The following is a 16855-nucleotide window of genomic DNA, read 5'->3' on the forward strand; positions in this document are numbered from 1 at the left end:
CTGAGAAATGCTTTGTGTCTGTGGAATTCTGCACTCTGCTGTGGAGTGGTTGCGCTTGTACTGCACAGCTCTGCTGCAGGTGTATGTGATTTTAGCTATCTTGACTTCACTTAGTAGCTGAGGTGGGATTCTAAGCAGGGTTTTGTTATATTTTTTTATTACTTCCTTTGAATTTGTTTCACTTAAATTATTTGTAATATGTTTTGTGTCTCTTCTTTGCTGTTTGATTTAGGTTTTTATTTGAAAACCAGACTCCAGCCCATGTATATTATAGATGGAAGCTTTATTCAATTCTTCAGGCAAGTAGAGTTTTAGAGGCAATTCGTATCTTCAAGCACAATGAAATAAAAGAACAACAAAATAAAAATATTTTTGTTTTTTGTAGGGAGATGCTCCAACCAAGTGGAGGACAGAAGACTTCCGTATGTTCAAAAATGGATCATTTTGGAGGCCGCCACCACTGAATCCATACTTGCATGGGATGTCAGAAGAGCAAGAAACAGAAGCATTTGTGGAGGAACCGAACAAGAAGGGTGCACTTAAGGAAGAGTATGAACTTCCATCAATTTATAGTCCTGGTTTAACTGCTAATCTGCTTGATTTTTTTTTTCCTGTTGTGTTTTTGTAGTTATAATACATCATCCCTAAAATGTTATCATGCTTATCGTAGTATTACTTAGAAAACTCTCTTAACCTCAGTGCTTTTTGTTTTGGTTTGGTTTTTTTTTCCCACAATACTTGTTGCTAAATATGTTCTGGATTTGGTTAGATTTGTCATCAGGGACCAAGGAGTCCTTTCAATGCAATTGTTATTAACTCTTTATTTGAAGAAGATTGAGGAGATGAGAGTTTATCCCCATTTTCTGTTCCTGTCTGTTGGTTGGGGGTTTATAGCATCTTAACATTGTTATTATCTCATGAATTAAACAGTTATTGTAGTCATAAACTTATTGATGCTGTTCATCAATAACATCATGCAGTTGTTATTAAGCAGGAAGAGACAGATCATCGGAGTTCTTTGCTGTGAATTCGAATTGTGGTGGGGGTGGCTATGGTAGTGGAAATATATACATGATTTTCTTAATTTTGCTATTGTTGTTCCAACTGTGTCCTTAGTATGTGGAATTTTTTCTTGTTTTATTCTTTTCATCATATTTATGATACCAGCCATGGTTCTGGAGTTTTTAATACATAATCTATTTCGCCTATCTTATTTTTGAAAGGCTCAAAAGATATTCTTTTGAGTGTTCTCTATATATGGAGGTCAGGGAAAACCTGAAATGATTTCTTCTTACTACATTTCTGAATCTAGTGTTTCTTATTCTGCAGCAGGAATTACTTGCATGCTTTAGACTTATACATTTTGATTCAGGTTTAAGCTAAATCCAAAAAGACAATTACTTTACTAGAGATACTGATCTGCTACATTAGGTATTTCTCAGTTACTTTTCCTTGATTTATGTATGTAGTCAAGACTTGAGTGGGAATTTTTTGCACTTTATTTACGTAATGTGGATACATATGTTCATGAGTCACTGAAAAAACTCAGGCAACAGAATATAAAAATATTTAAAATTGGTTTTGTGCTAAAGATGGAAAAATCAAAAGCACCATTAGATGGAAATTCCCCAAAGTACCCTTCATTTTATATTTAAATTATTAAAATTCCTGATATTTCAGACAGAGGGACAAATTAGAGGAAATTCTGCGTGGACTAACACCTCGGAAGAATGACATTGGTGATGCAATGGTTTTCTGTCTAAATAATGCGGAAGCTGCTGAAGAAATTGTAGACTGCATTACGGAATCGTTGTCCATTCTGAAGACCCCTCTTCCTAAGAAGGTGGGGAGATTTTATATAATCTTGTATTTTGGGGGAAGAGCTCACTTAACAGCACGTGCATATAATTTACAGTTTCATAATTCCAGGTAGCATTGAGGTTTTGTGTTAAAACGTGGGCTTGTATTAAAGTATGTTCTTCTTTTTCCTGTGGGATTTTGTTACATGTTTTTATTCTTTTTGAACTTGCTTGTAAATAATGTTCTGCCTTACTGTGAAGTTGAGAACAGCAGAATAAAGATAGTCTGCTCAAACAAGGAAATAAAAATTCCAGTGCTATGATCTGTCCTCTGTAATGCTATGTAATATCATGTTACAGTGGCTGGTACCCTGTAACATAATAGGGGACTGATTATCTCTTAGCATGTTTATTAACAATATGGCTGTGTTATGCTTAGTTCTAATTTGATAATTCTAGATAGGTTAAGCTGTCTTGTATTCTATCTGGAAGAATGCGTGTATTTTCAGGATAATTTAAACTCTCGCATTATCTTAATTTGACCATTCTTTATTGTAGATTGCAAGATTATATCTAGTGTCAGATGTGTTATACAACTCTTCAGCTAAAGTTGCCAATGCTTCCTACTATAGAAAATTGTAAGTATAATAATTTAGGTGATTGATGATAAAAAAAAGAATATCCTTATATTCAGTTTTATACATCTCTGGATACATGTGGTTGTAGAGAAATTTACACTTTTCTATGAGGATACTGTTACAGCAGTGATGATATTTTGATCTCTTTGCATGTAAATGTATAAGATGTAACATGTTAGTGCATAGGATTGCTTTGTAATGCAGAAAGAAAGCTTATCTGCCCTGTGCAAGGGACCACTTGCATGCAACCACATAGAGGTGAGAATAACTCATGTGCCTTTTTGCAGAGAGACTGTAGATAATATTCAAGATATGGTGTAGCACATAATCGATGCAGAGGTCAATTTTTGAAATAGAGTGGGGTTTTTTAATTATAAGGTGTTTTTTAATTCTCCATCGGGTTTGGAGAACTAATAAGGGGATTATGTACTTCTGTTTCGAAGGTGCTGAGCAGAACTTAGGACAAATGTCCAAGCGAGAGTACCTTTGACCTATTTAGATATTTGATTGTGTCTACTTCCTGGAGTCTCTCTAATGTTATGATAGCATGATGGCAAATATTCAGTGTGTTACAGAACTCCAGCGATTGCAAATCGTGTTCCTTGTTGCAGTGTGTCTTTGCTGTACTAGTTTATTTTTTGCACATTGAGAGAAGCTCAAGGGAAGCTAGGCAGCTCTTACTCTGCTTTCATCAAGTAAATTAGAATAGAAACATAACTAAGAATTTTTTAAAATTACAGATTTAATTTTGAGACAATCCTTTTGTTGTATGTAAGGTTGTAAAACTCCTTTTATCCTCCTCCAGTCCTTCCAGGCTGTTTAAAGAGACTGCAGCAGATGTGAAGATCTCCCTTCACAGTTCTGTTGTTGTCCAAGGTGATTTAATATATAGTAATCATATTTGCTTTATAGTTCAGTTCATGGCTACTATAGGGATCAGAACCTTGCGCTTTTGAGTCCTGTGTCCCAGGTATTTTCGTGAATTATGTATGTCCGGAAAACATATATTACAAAATTTAACTAAAGAAATGTATATGTTTAATTCTAGTTTTGAAACAAAATTATGTCAGATATTCTCTGATCTCAATGCTACTTACCGTACAATACAAGGCCATTTACAGTCTGAAAATTTCAAGGTATGTATTTCATTGTTATTTACATGACATAGAAGTCAAATAAATAGATGTTCCCGCACAAGAGGTTGCGTACTATGATAGGTGGTTTAAACATCAAGCTTCCTAAATAAGCGTGCGTGGTTTTTTTTTTTTAAACAACAAACCAAAACTAAATAAAAATTAAGTTTTCTCTCTTGCTGAGATTGCCTTGAAATTAAGGAAGAAAATGAGCATCTAACAGCTGAAGAGTACCGGTAGATGTGGGGTTGAGAGGATAGCTATCTAGTACTTGAATTGCAAACAAGGCCTTCTAGCGCTTTGATTATTTTTGGACTACCTATGTTTCAGTTTCAAAAATAAATTTGAGCCGCTCAGTGCGGAAGGAAACTGCTGGATAACAGTTTATGGAAACATAACAGCGTAAAGTTACTTTTTAACATTTTTGGTGATAGTTAAACTTTATTTTTTGAGGTCTGATAAGCAGTCTGACCGTGGGTAGTTGAGAGTGATTTTTTTGAGATGAAGTGCTCTGCTTCTCACCATTCTCAGTGCTCAGCCTAGCTTTTCCTTTTCATCTTTTAAAGATGTCTCTACAGTTCTTTATTCTTTTTTTTTTTTTTCTTTTAAATCAAACTTTAAATACAAAGCTTACAGTGTAGTTAGCTTTTCTGTATGGAGATCTTTATCCTGGTTGTTCTGCCTTCTCTGCTCCCATTTGCTCTAGAATCAATTTTGGTTGTTTGCTATTTTAATACTGTTTATTAAATTATGTGATAAAGTGAGGCAGTAGATTATTTATTTTTTTTTAATATCTACATCTCCAGCTACATTTAATGTGTCAAGCTTGATCTGAAGCCCATCGTTTCAAATATAGTTCGCTTCTATAAAAAAATGAAAATAGGAACATAATTTCAGTTCAGTAATAAAATAAGCCAGTGTTAAGTTTTTATTTTATTTTACAAAAGGAAAAAATAATTTCTGTTACATTTAGTAGAGACACCTGCTTTGAACATCTGAGCAGAATGAAATTTACTGTTGGCGTAGGAAGCGCGACCAGCCGAAATTTAAAGGAAGTTAAACAGGAATTTAAAGCAACAATGAAACCCAAATGAAATTTTTAGAAAAGTAGTTCCTATGTATGTATTTCTGTAAAATTGCTAGTCGTGCCCAACATGGTATCATTGTAATATACTCCAGTATGGAACTACTGAGAAGTAGCTGTCTACAGTAGTAGTTCTCTGTGTGGTATTTCCAATCACTTTCAATTTCTTAATACAAGTTTTTTAGCATTCTTTTTTTTCCTATTGCTTCTAGCAACGGGTAATGACATGCTTCCGAGCATGGGAAGACTGGGCGATCTATCCAGAGCCATTTCTGATCAAACTACAGAATATTTTCTTGGGGCTTGTAAATATCATGGAAGATAAAGAAACGGAGGTAAGTGACCTTGGCAGTGATGCTAACGGATGGTGAGGAAAAATATGTAAATACAAAAAAAAAGGGCTGTCAGGGATTATGTTGATATCTCTGTTGCGGTGAATAAACCCTTTGTCCTCTGAATCCTTGCTCTTAAATACAGATGCTTAAAGATATTTTCAGATGCAAATACTGTTTAATCTGTTTATGCATTTGTTGCTTGTAGATTAGGTGCTGTGGTGAAGTTACATTGTGAAACCGTTTCAGAGCAAAGACTAGTGCAGAATGACAGGTATTTCCTTTGTTTTGGAAATACTCTGTAGTATCTGTATGTGAATTTTGAGTTAGAATTTCAGCCATTAGTTTTAAATTTTGAGAGTTTCTGAATCGCTTGGCATCTGGCTACCTGAATCATCCGCTTGCTTTTTATGTGAGTTTCATGCTTGAATGTAATAGAGCCATTTGAGCTTTCTTAGTTTGAGTGAAAGGTTGTGATAGATCATTTACACTGCTGATATTCTACTTTGATATTTGCTGTGTTGTATAAAGCAGTAAGTTTCTAACTTTCTAGTTATGCTACAGCATTTTTCTCTCTTTTTTTTTAGGGTTATTTTAAACAGGATATGTAGTGAATTTATTGCATAGTGACATGTATAAATTATTATTCAATATTTTGAAGCTCTATGCATGAAATTTCTAGAATACCATTAGCACTGAGTGAATGTGTACTGATCTGTTTACAGTTACAGATAAATATTATTTAGATAACTATGACAGTGGACACTAGTGAATGGATGTATGTTTAGGATGAGTTCATTTTAGAACTCTGTGGAAGCATGCCTTGCAGAACAGTGGGAGGGAGACCTACAGTATAATTGGAAGGTTATATATTGGGAGGCTTATTTCCCAGAGCAGTAGAGCAGGGTGAATGTGCATGTATGAAGGACAGAGGCTGTACCTAACAAGCTAGAGCATGTAGGTGTATTTATCATTTACGTGTGTTCCTTAAATTTGTGTTCATAGAACCATAGAGTGGTTTGGGTTGGAAGGGACCTTAAAGGTCATCTAGTTCCGGCCCCCCTGCCATGGGCAGGGACACCTTTTACTAGACCATGTTGCTCAGAGCCCCATCCTGGTCTTGGATGTGTTCCTGCTAAATAGTTGATTTCTGGCAGCTGTTCAGATTACTGCTTCTCAGGGAATCTTTCATATGTAGTAAGCATAATTTATCTGACTGTAATTGTCTCCTTTCAAGCTAAACCTCAGTCTAATATTTCTTCTTTTGAATAAAAGTATTGTGAAGCTTCTGGTACATTGTGGACAAATTCCAAGTTCTTGCTTATAGCTTTTAACAGGAGGATATTGTTGTATTTTACCTTTGCAATAAGCAACTGTACTTGGTAGCAAAAATTGTTGAAGTTGAGTTTTTTCGGCTTTAAATATTTTTAAAGCTACTCCTTTAAAAAGAAATTAATCAAAAGTAAAAGAAAAGCAATGTAGATTTGTTTTTGAAATAATTAATTATTATTTGCTTTAAGGAAGTACCAGATGATCTCGATGGTGCTCCTATTGAAGAAGAACTTGATGGTGCTCCACTAGAAGATGTGGATGGAATTCCTATTGATGCTGCTCCTATTGATGATCTGGATGGAGTCCCAATTAAATCGCTAGATGACGATCTTGATGGAGTTCCTTGTATGAAATGTTCAACTTTACTTTCAATTTGGATCTTCAATTCTTGATGATCTTTTCCAGAGTAGTTTTCACAAGTACAGCCAAGAATTAACATGGCATATTGCTTCGTAAAATGTTGAATTGATCAATTTCAATTTGTTCTAGGAAGAATTAGTTTAAAAACTGCTTTTAGATTGTCATTGCTGCAGAGACAGAGTCGCTGTCTTCTGATGTTATGCACATCAGGTTCCAAATCCTAATTTCTTTTCTTTGCAAACAATAAAATGGTATAATATGCTTCAGTATTTAAATTAGGATTTTTCCATTTGAACTTTTGAAGAGCTTTAGAAATGATTTTTCTACGTCTCTTTCTCCAACAGTGGATACAGCTGAAGACCCAAAAAAGAATGAGCCTATATTTAAAGTTGCCCCATCGAAGTGGGAAGCAGTGGATGAATCCGAACTGGAAGCTCAAGGTTAGTTTTCAAAATATATGTTAAACTAAAACACTTCCTTAATTAAACTGAAAGCTTAATGTCATTTACCTATCCGGTGATTATTTTCAACTGATCTGCTTAAAAGTGCTAATATGACTTCTGTAGTATTACAGTAGGATTTTCAGTTGTAACTTCTTTTTTTGGTTATAATTTAGTGCAGAAAATAGCATATTCTGGTTTTGTTACTCTGCTTTCAGTACTTTAAAAATAATTTCCAGTTCATTAAGAATAAATATAGAAAAAAAATATAAATCTGGGTACGTGGTTGGCAGTCTTTCTAAATATTTGTTTGGAAGATAAGATTTTACAAACTGACAGATATTTGGCTGCTCTTGAAGGATTTCCAGAAACATGGTATGCAATGTAAGTGAATAGCTCTGTAAATAGTAAATATTCTGATAACGTGCAATTTTGAGTGTTTCTGTGAAATAGCAAGTGTATTAAGTGCTAGATGCTGGTAAATTATATCACATTGCAATTTTTTTTATATTTACAAATACTAATTTTCAAATTTAAATAACAGCTTTTTCTGTTGTTAAAATTATCTTACTGTCTCTTCTAGCTGTTACTACTTCTAAATGGGAGCTTTTTGACCAACATGAAGAGTCCGAGGAGGAGGAAATTCAGAAGTAAGTACTTTTTCATTCTGATGAAAACATTCATTTTCTTCCTCTAAGATTGCGTGTCTTCAGAACTCCCTGTAAGAGAGAGATATATATTTGTATTATAAGAGGAGAACAAAAATGAAAATTTGAAAGTGGAAAAATCAGGATTTTAGTGCAGCGTGCTTTCAGCCCCCATAATCTTTTTCTAACACGATAAATTACACCTTTTAGTAAAGTTGTTAACCACAATCTTTAAATTGATGCTGTTTTGAAAAGTTAGTGTCAAACAGTAATAACTGAGGTAGTAGTATTTTAAAGTTCAGAAATCTTGACGTCAGATATGTATGAATGTATCTAAACCTCTGCCTTTTGCTTTTGAGACAAACACAGTGAATAATGCTCTGGTGTATATGTTTCTTTGGATGCTAATAGACTCCATGCCATCTGTTGGTTTTGAGCAGTCTTTTACATTGTTCCTTAGGCAATTGAGAGCATCTATTAGTAATGCTTTTAAATATCTTACTGCGTTGCATGTAGTACTGCAGCACTCTAGTGGCCAGTTAGGGATATAATTTTAAATATCTGCCTTGTCTCAGGTTTGTCTCCGAAAAGCAGAAGTGTCATAAATTTTATTCTTTTGTAAAACTTAATATATCTGAAAAGCATGATTACAGCACAAAAGAGATTTTGTTGTGGTCGTGGACTAGTTTTGTAGCTGAGTTTCATATGGATTTGGGGACTGTAAATTTCAAGAATTCTTCTGCACTCTCTTTATATGAAAAGTGTAAATTATCCGAGTAATAAAAACTAACGATTTAATTAAATGCAAATATTAAGATACGTATATCACAGATGGAGGCTGTTTTGTAGCTGCAGACTTTTACATAACACTCTTAGACTTCAAAACTAGTAACCAATCATAGAAATTAAATAGGAGAGGTGGTAAATTTTTGTAACAAGTAATTGTCTTAAATATATATACACATATATATCTCTCGATACACATATAAAAGTTAATTCTGTATGTTCTCTGTAAAGCCAAGAAGAAGAAAGTGAAGATGAGGAAGACACTCAGAGTTCTAAGTCAGAAGAACAACACATGTATTCCAATCCTATTAAAGAAGAAATGCCTGAATCCAAGTCATCAGTCAAATATTCAGAAATGAGTGAAGAAAAGCGTGCCAAACTCCGAGAGATAGAGGTCAGCTTGTGGTGTTTTGTGCCACCCTTCTGTATCTTTCCAGTCCTCCCCCTCAAGTTCTCTACATAGAATAGGGAGTTATTTTTACTGAAATAATTATAGACCTATTATATAGTGTTTTTTTAGCCCAGTGTATTTTTATAAAGATGTGTTTGTTTACAGCCTTGCCTTGTTTTGGCTTTCAGAGGAGCAGGAAAAAACTAAAAATTGAGTCAGGGGATACTGCATGTTGAGAGTTACTCCTCTTTTTCAGTGTCCTTTTTCAGTACCACTGGTAGCCTTAGCTTGCTTGTGTTCCTCTACCCTTTCTGTTGGCAAATGGGAGTGACTTTTGGATGTAGCTGTAGTCCTATGCCTTTCTTGTTCTCTCTATCTCTTGCCTTAAAGTGTCTGTATTTTATTGCGTTTGGAAGTTGCTCCTTTCACTGTGTCAGCCATCAAGCAGAGGAGTAGATGCAACTAACCAGGTGGTCCTGGAAATGAGGCATTTTAATTGAAGACTTGCATGCAGTTTATAGGGCTCACTTGTTCTTTTACCCTTTTTCCAAACATAGGTGTTAGTATAGCTGTTAAGGTTGATCAGTACAGATTTTTACATCTTCATGCTGGCTTCTTAGTTTGTGGTCAACAGAGAAAGTAACTAGAACTTGAATTTAGCATGAGCTTTATCTAGCAATGAAGCCTTTCTGTCATCCAGTGCCATGACTGCATGCGGCGTTCCAGCTTGTAGTCAGTATTAAAATCCATGATACAATGAATACTGAAATTCTTGTATGTTCTGTTCACTGTGTTAAAATGATATTAAGAAGCTGCTAAACTACTTGTTGCAGTTGTAGCATCTCCAAGTGACAGATTATAATTTGGGTAGTATTTTAAAGGTGGAATTGTGGCTGCCTACCTATTTATGCTATAATGTACTGGTTAGCTAAAATCAGACATTAGCAGAGCCCCATAATATTCTTTTACAATGTAGCAGCAAAAATATTTTTAAGTGTCACAACTGTTATTTCTCCTATATATGCTGCTTCTGTTTACTAATTTAGATTATTAAAATTAATGGACTATAACTAAGCATTTAGAAACTTCTTGCTTTGCATAGCATTTTGAAAGTTCATGATGCGTAGTGATTTGAAGTGAGTAAACTCTGTATTTCTGAAAAGCTAAATGGGATTTATGTCTGGCTTGACTCATGGGGGCAGTAGTTCTGTAGAAAATATATGCTGTCAGACTAATGAAAGTACAAGTGAAACTAGTTTTCATATTGCATAATGATCGTAGTGGTTATGGAAAGGGCTCCTTTCAGTTTGAGTATCTGTATTATAGATGTTATCCTGGCAGTTGTGTAGGCAAATTAGGAAATTATTTACTTTAACCATTGTCAGTTTTACACTGCACAAGTGTTGTAAGTTCTTTTGTCAAGGTATCTGGTCTTTAACAGTTTTAGGTGGTAAATATTTGAGTTTTTCAAGTACATGTTGCAGTCTTTATTCTTTGTGGTAAGTAAATTACCATGTCAGTTTCAGACTTTTGGAATTGCCAGGAAAGGATTGTAAATTTTTTCATTTTCAGAACATATGTAGAAGTACTTAAATTTTCAGATTTCTTCTCAAGTTTGTCATTGACGGGAAAGTACTCCCTGTACTACTTTAAATCATTCACATTCAAAGTTTCTTCTTTGTATGTACCCAGTCCCTGCCAAAGAACAAATCCATTATTAAATTTGAGGGGAGGAAATGAGGGGAAAAAAACCCAACCAACCTCCAATTACCAGCTTTAACAATTATGCCATCTAATATTAAATGTCATGTAAAATCTTTGACCAAAAAAAATAGTCAAGACTAATTCTCTAGCAGTTTACACAGTAACTACCAGGGAAGCTGAAACATGTTTCTTTAATGTATTTTTTTGAAATTCATGAATACAAACAACAATTCTTTCTTTTGGCACAGTTAGTAAATTAAGTTTGTCAGCTGGGAGGAGAAAGCACAGTAAGAAACAAACTTTGGCCGCAGCCATCAGCCTAGTGCCATCAGAGGAGGCAAGTTATTAACCCCTTGTTTGCCTTCCCCCATACCCCTGTCAGCCTTGCTGAAGTGTGAATCCTTTCCAGAACTTAGCAAGAGCAGAGGGTTTTTTCTAATGCTAAAAAACAGTGATTTCTTTACTTTTTTTTTTTTTAATGTGAAAGATTGGCACTTTGCTTTACATTATAACTCAAATTTCAGAATGGTCTTCGTGGTACTGAGCGTGTCGCTCTCTTTCCCTGCTCCAGGGACATCTAAAAGAAAGGTGTAATCCTCTTTGTAGAGAGACCTCAGTTTTTTTTACATTTCTTAAATTGTTCATTAAGCTTGTTTCCTCAGAGCGTGCAAAAACTCACAGACAAAATGAAGCAGCATTGTCCTCCTTGGACCTTTCTCTAAGGTACTCTACTTCTGTCTCCATGTTGCTGCACAAAATTTTATAATCCTACCCCAAAAAAGCCAGCACAGGCTTCAGCAGCAGCAGGAGGCAGGTTCTTCACAAATCCAGTGCTTGCAAAAGGGTCAAACAGGAGACTTGCCCTCTTTAGTAGCTGCCTTTACTCACCTTTGTGTTAGTCACCTGAGACCTCAACGTAGCATTGGATTGCTTAACCAGAGGTAGAAGACTAATGGTCTTCAGTCTTCCTGTTCAGCCTTTCTGCTGTGTACCACTGAGCTCCAGGAAATGCAGGGTTGGATTCTGTTATAGTGTCCTGTGTCTGTGTTCTGTCAGTATGAAAACAGAAATCCCACCACCACCTCCCCCAAAAAAAGTGTCATGGTATCTGAGGTGCAATTTATTTTACTACCAAGAGCCAAAGAAGTTTTTCCTGCATGTCACAACAGAAATGAGATTAGTCCTTGCTTTCATGATATGAGTTGTTGTACCGGACAAGATCAAAGTTCTTTAGTGTAGTGTTCAGTCTCCATCAGAGAATGACTAGAGCACAAGATGAGAATAGATTAAGCGTAGTCCACAAGAGCAGATTGCATCCGAGACCTGTTCTGGATTTCAAGGTCCTGTATACCTTTGTCAAGAAACTGAAGTTCCATACAGTCACCATTATTTCTTTCTCTGAATTATGGTGTATTTGTTCATCAAGTCATAGGAGCTGTCTGGGGCTTGTAATCATCACTAGAACAATAGAACCCTTTGGTCTTTACAGTCCGTGGAGGTTCCTGTACCTAGCTCACTTGAAGCCACTGCAAAATATTTAATTGGATATCTATTTACCATTTTACTCGTTGCAGCTTAGTAATAAGTAGACAGATTGGCTCTTGCTTGACCAATAGTTTTGCTATTTATAGCAGTTCTTCCTCAGAAGATAATGATTATCTTAATTCAGCAGATTCTTGTCTATTTTAAATCTTTGAATCTACTTCTGTTTAACACAAAGACAAAAGCAAGGAATTGCTTAGCTCCAAGATACATGTCATTCTGTGAGTGTGACTGAGCATGCTAGAGGCCTGTTACAGCTGAAGAAGTATTTCACATGTGTACATCAGTATCCCTGCCATCTGTTGTTGATAATATTGTAGTTGCTGAAATTCCATTGCCCATAGACCCACTGGAAAATTCAAAGAAATATTTCGCTCTGCTTCTAGCAAAGTCTAGGGCTTGTTGCAGCCATTGTTGGGGCGAGCATGTTTTAAGGAAAAACAAAACACTTTGGTCTGCTTGGGTGCCTGTCCTGTCTGTAATCAGTCTAGCTTTGAGTGCAATTATATATCAAGCAGAAATTCCTATCTTTCATCAAGCATCTGGTGATTAACTTCCTAGTTAATCCTAACATGCAGTATGCAGCTAATTTACCTCAAATAAGTTGTGTTTGAACCTGGCCATTTAAGTTCTGAGGGTGGGTAACTATGGAATAACCTCTTGTGAAAAAGCCTTTTTTCCCCCCGAAGACCACTGTGTATGGACTCGGACAGTATCAGCAAAAGATTAGAAAATCAAGAATGGGTTTTGAAAATAGATTCATTTTAAGCAAGGGAGGCTACCCGCAGCACACCTGTTTGTCAGAATGCAAAAAGCTTTGGGCAGGGCTTCGGTTTGTGTCAGTCTGTGGTTTCCCTGAGCCATGGTAGCGAGATGTTACCCATTTCTGTAACTTGCTAGCTTACTGGTTAGTCTGTAATCAAGGCCTCAACTTCTAGGAAAGACTGAATCTTTTAAACTCTCCTCAAATGAGTTTGAGGAGAGAGGGGGAAGACTTCAAGATGAGAACCGATAGGCAAGGGGCATGTTGTGAAGCTGTTTATCTTGAATTTACGGGAGATACCTTCTCTTGGTTAGTAAGAAACACAATCCCTGCACTGGAGCATTTAGTAGAAATTGTTCACAGGAACTCCAGTGATATTTGACACTTCTGCTTTGCAGTCTCTGAAATCTTCTAAACTCTCTGCTGTGGGAGACTGCTGTGTCTAAGAAATTAGTATTACAAAGTTTTGGCACAGGGTTTCGAAATTCCCCTTCCATATCACCATCTGTATTAGTGACTCCAGAGATAGTCTAAATAAAGTAAATGTATCTGCTTCTAAGGATGAACAGGCTTAATAGCTTTTGTCTGTTGGACAAGAATAGTTAGTTAAAGAATAACCAATTCAATGAGAATATATTACTTCTTTCTACATACGGGTTTATGAAGTGGAATGCTTACAAAATGCATTGATTAGATGCTTAAGCAGATTTAAGCCTATAATTTAAGGATCTCTTTTTCCTGGGGCGGGTATCTGGAACTGTGTGGTGGGAATATTGTGTGGCCAATATGCTATGAACAATGAAATAGTGAAGGGAGACAACTAAACATATAAGTTTATAAAGTAATTCTGAGTGGTAGAATTCTTTACAGAATTCTTTTCTGGACTTTGCGACCTAAGTAATTCCTTTTTCTTTTAAAACATAGTTACGGTGGTGATGCTTTAGAGCAAGTAGCAAAAGCTGCTATATATGAAGGTGTAGGATGAACTGATATGATCTACTGCTCACCTCTGCTGAAAGAAAATAACCTTGATCCTACCTGTGAGCTCTGGCACTTGCTCATTCTTCCCCTGAGCCAACACATCTCACTAATGCAGGGAAAAAATAATTGAAGGTGGGGGCGTGGGTGTCTGCTGGATTAGTGAATTGATGTGGCTTACGGAAGGTTCAGGCAAGCACTGCAGCTGCTGCAAGGGCAGGGGGAGGAGGAACCCTTTGCTTGGGGTGCAGGAGTGGAGAAGGAAGGCGGAAGAGAATGATCTTTCCATAGTGAGCTGTTGATACCACCTCAGCATTTTGTAACACTTGGTCTCCTTTTCCAGGGGATGTGCTAGAGCTGATTTCCTCTACCCACAGCATCTTTCTAAAAGGAGTCAGTTTACATGGGTTCAAAGGGAGAGATCCGCTTCCATGTGGAAGAGATCCATTGATGCTTGGTTTGCAAAAGACCACAGCTGTCTCAGGAAACCATATGATCTTAACGTAGTTGCATAGCTGGAGTCTGGGGAGGTGCTGAGTCAGTGGTTATTCTCTAGGCTCTTCCTATTTTTCCTCTCTTCCTTTAGGCACCTGCTAATGATCACCTTTCCCCCCTGCCCACAGTTATTGGAAAAGTTATATGTAAATAGTTCCTCTTGGCATTTTATATTTCATGCCAGCAGTGAGTTGTGTGACATGCATGTAAGACAGGCTGCTAGAAGTTCAGCATTCCTTTGTATCCAGATCAGCTTATTAAATCGAGTAAAGCCCATTGATTGGATTCCTAGTTACTTTGGGCTATAGACTCATGCTTCCTTGCTTTCAAAATATGGTTAAACAGATAGTGTCACAACTTTGTTGGCTAAAAATGTAAAGAAATCAAATCTTGTAAGGATGTGTTTTTGCTTTGTGTATTTTGTTGCTTTTTTTTTTTTTTTTATCTGGGTGATTTAGTTGGGAAAACACAATAGAAGTCTTATGTGCATGTTTGTACCATGACAGTCCAAGAGGCCTTCTGGATCAGCTAAGTCTCGTCTCTACTCCTGTTTGGTACTGAATGTGCTAAGCAACTTGGAGTTTACATGATGGTAGAGAATGCAATCTTGGTTTCTTACCAGAACAGGTGGTACAGTGTGATACTGTGGTTCCAAGAGGTATTCCTGCTTTTCAGACTTCTACATTTGAAGGGGGGGAGAAGAAAAAAGGCCATTATAGAAGGTGGAGTGGTATGTGACAAATGACGGTGTCAGTTTTCCGTTGGTTGCTGACCATTTAGTTGGCTGAATTGTAAGCAAACATGAAAAATGCTCAACCATAGGTAGAGCATACTCTGTAAATGAGGGAGGTAAGCAGAACATTTGTCAGAAATTTTCTGTGGTAAAAGAAGGGGATCGTGCTATCCTTCCCTGGCTTTTATGTTTCTTAACGTATTTGTTCTTGTGATTAGTTTGTTTTTGTGATACCTTTCCTTTCTGCTCAGTCAGTAATTGGAAGGGCTGATTACAATATATGGTATTTTCATATCCAGTCTGGCCTGCTGCTTTTGAAAGGGAAGAAAAAACCTTTAGGGTTTGATTATTTTTATTTTTTTTGCCTACGTTATATTAGGGAATTGAGGACCTGGAGAATAAGAATCCTTTCCACATAATCAAAATGGACACAGTTGCAAAGTCTTTTCCTTCATGTGTTTTCAGTGGGGAAGAGTTAAATATTTCTAAAAAGAAAAATACTTTGTGTGTTTGCTAAAAATGAAACCTCAAGCACTGGAAAAATCTATTCATATATATATGACTGTGGAGGTTGGTATTGAAACAGGGAATACAGGAGAGTCAGACCATAAACATTTGGAAGAGGGCTGACAAATACAACATAACTTATTACCAAGCTCCTCCCCACCCCCCAAAAAAGAGACATCTCATGCAGAAATATTGAAAGATTGTTTGTAAAAGGCCATGGCGGTAAGAATAAAGGATTGACAAATGTTAAGAGATGTGAGTAAAATTTTACGACGTGAATCAACTTGGATAAAGGTTTTAGTGTATATAGACAAAAAAAAATCAAAACCAAACAAACCACACATGGAAAAATTCTGACATTTGCTTAACTTTGTGACTCAGTTGGGGATATTATTGCAGTAAATTTAGTGTTACTTTTAGTAGCGCTAGCGAACTGAATTTTGTTTCTAAGCTTGATAGCACATGAAAGAGCATTGTGTTAGTAAAAATCTCTTTTACATTCTAATCGTGACAGTCATTTGATTTTGATATTTAGGGTTAAATGGAAAAAAGGCAGTTTCTGAAAGAAAACTTGGAGTAGACGAGAAGTTGAAACAATATATTAAGACACCTGCAGTAAATGATCTCATTTTGAAAGAAAAAAACGGATAACGATCTAAGAAATATAAGGGTGCAGTGTTCTAATGATGGGAACAGAATTTAGTAGAATAACAGAAAAAAATCCCTTTAGTTTTAGTTCTTAACGTGTCTGTAAACAACTGCAGGTGCCTGCAGACAAGTATGTGGTTTTGTTGCTTTGATCCAGTTTAAATACAGTTAGTGTCTTTTTGTGCACAAACTTTTATAGCAAGAATGAAGAACACAGATTGTAAATCACGGCAATTTAATTTTCAGCCACCTGCCTAACTGGATAATAATAAGTCCAATAACCTAATGGTCAGTATTATTTTCACAGCTTAAGGTGATGAAGTTTCAGGATGAGTTAGAGTCTGGGAAAAGACCCAAGAAACCAGGCCAGAGTTTTCAGGAACAGGTTGAACACTATAGAGACAAGCTGCTCCAGAGGGTAAGAAATGTTCTTTATGTTTGGCTCTGTTTATGTGGTAGGCTTTTATTGAGTTTATCAAATGTAAGGTGGCATTAAATACGACAACACGTGGTTCTCATTAAAATTCTACTGTAATGTCAAAT

General features: G+C 36.1%; 1 protein-coding gene across 9 annotated transcripts in view; it reads left to right on the top strand.

Moving 5' to 3' along the window:
* Positions 1–16855, top strand: part of U2SURP (U2 snRNP associated SURP domain containing) — a 46712-nt gene that overhangs the window by 24043 nt on the left and 5814 nt on the right. For 6 of the 9 annotated variants that reach the window (XM_074592503.1, XM_074592504.1, XM_074592505.1 and 3 more), the window contains 11 exons: positions 233–299; positions 386–549; positions 1681–1843; positions 2358–2437; positions 3486–3573; positions 4867–4989; positions 6507–6663; positions 7023–7118; positions 7702–7768; positions 8783–8945; positions 16620–16730. In XM_074592503.1, the coding sequence (XP_074448604.1) occupies positions 233–299; positions 386–549; positions 1681–1843; positions 2358–2437; positions 3486–3573; positions 4867–4989; positions 6507–6663; positions 7023–7118; positions 7702–7768; positions 8783–8945; positions 16620–16730 (1279 nt within the window). The remainder of the gene's footprint in view (positions 1–232; positions 300–385; positions 550–1680; positions 1844–2357; positions 2438–3485; positions 3574–4866; positions 4990–6506; positions 6664–7022; positions 7119–7701; positions 7769–8782; positions 8946–16619; positions 16731–16855) is intronic. The other 3 variants (XM_074592506.1, XM_074592507.1, XM_074592508.1) reach the window with 1 other exon arrangement.

Source organism: Larus michahellis, chromosome 6 (assembly GCF_964199755.1).
Source record: "Larus michahellis chromosome 6, bLarMic1.1, whole genome shotgun sequence".
Classification (NCBI taxonomy): domain Eukaryota; kingdom Metazoa; phylum Chordata; class Aves; order Charadriiformes; family Laridae; genus Larus; species Larus michahellis.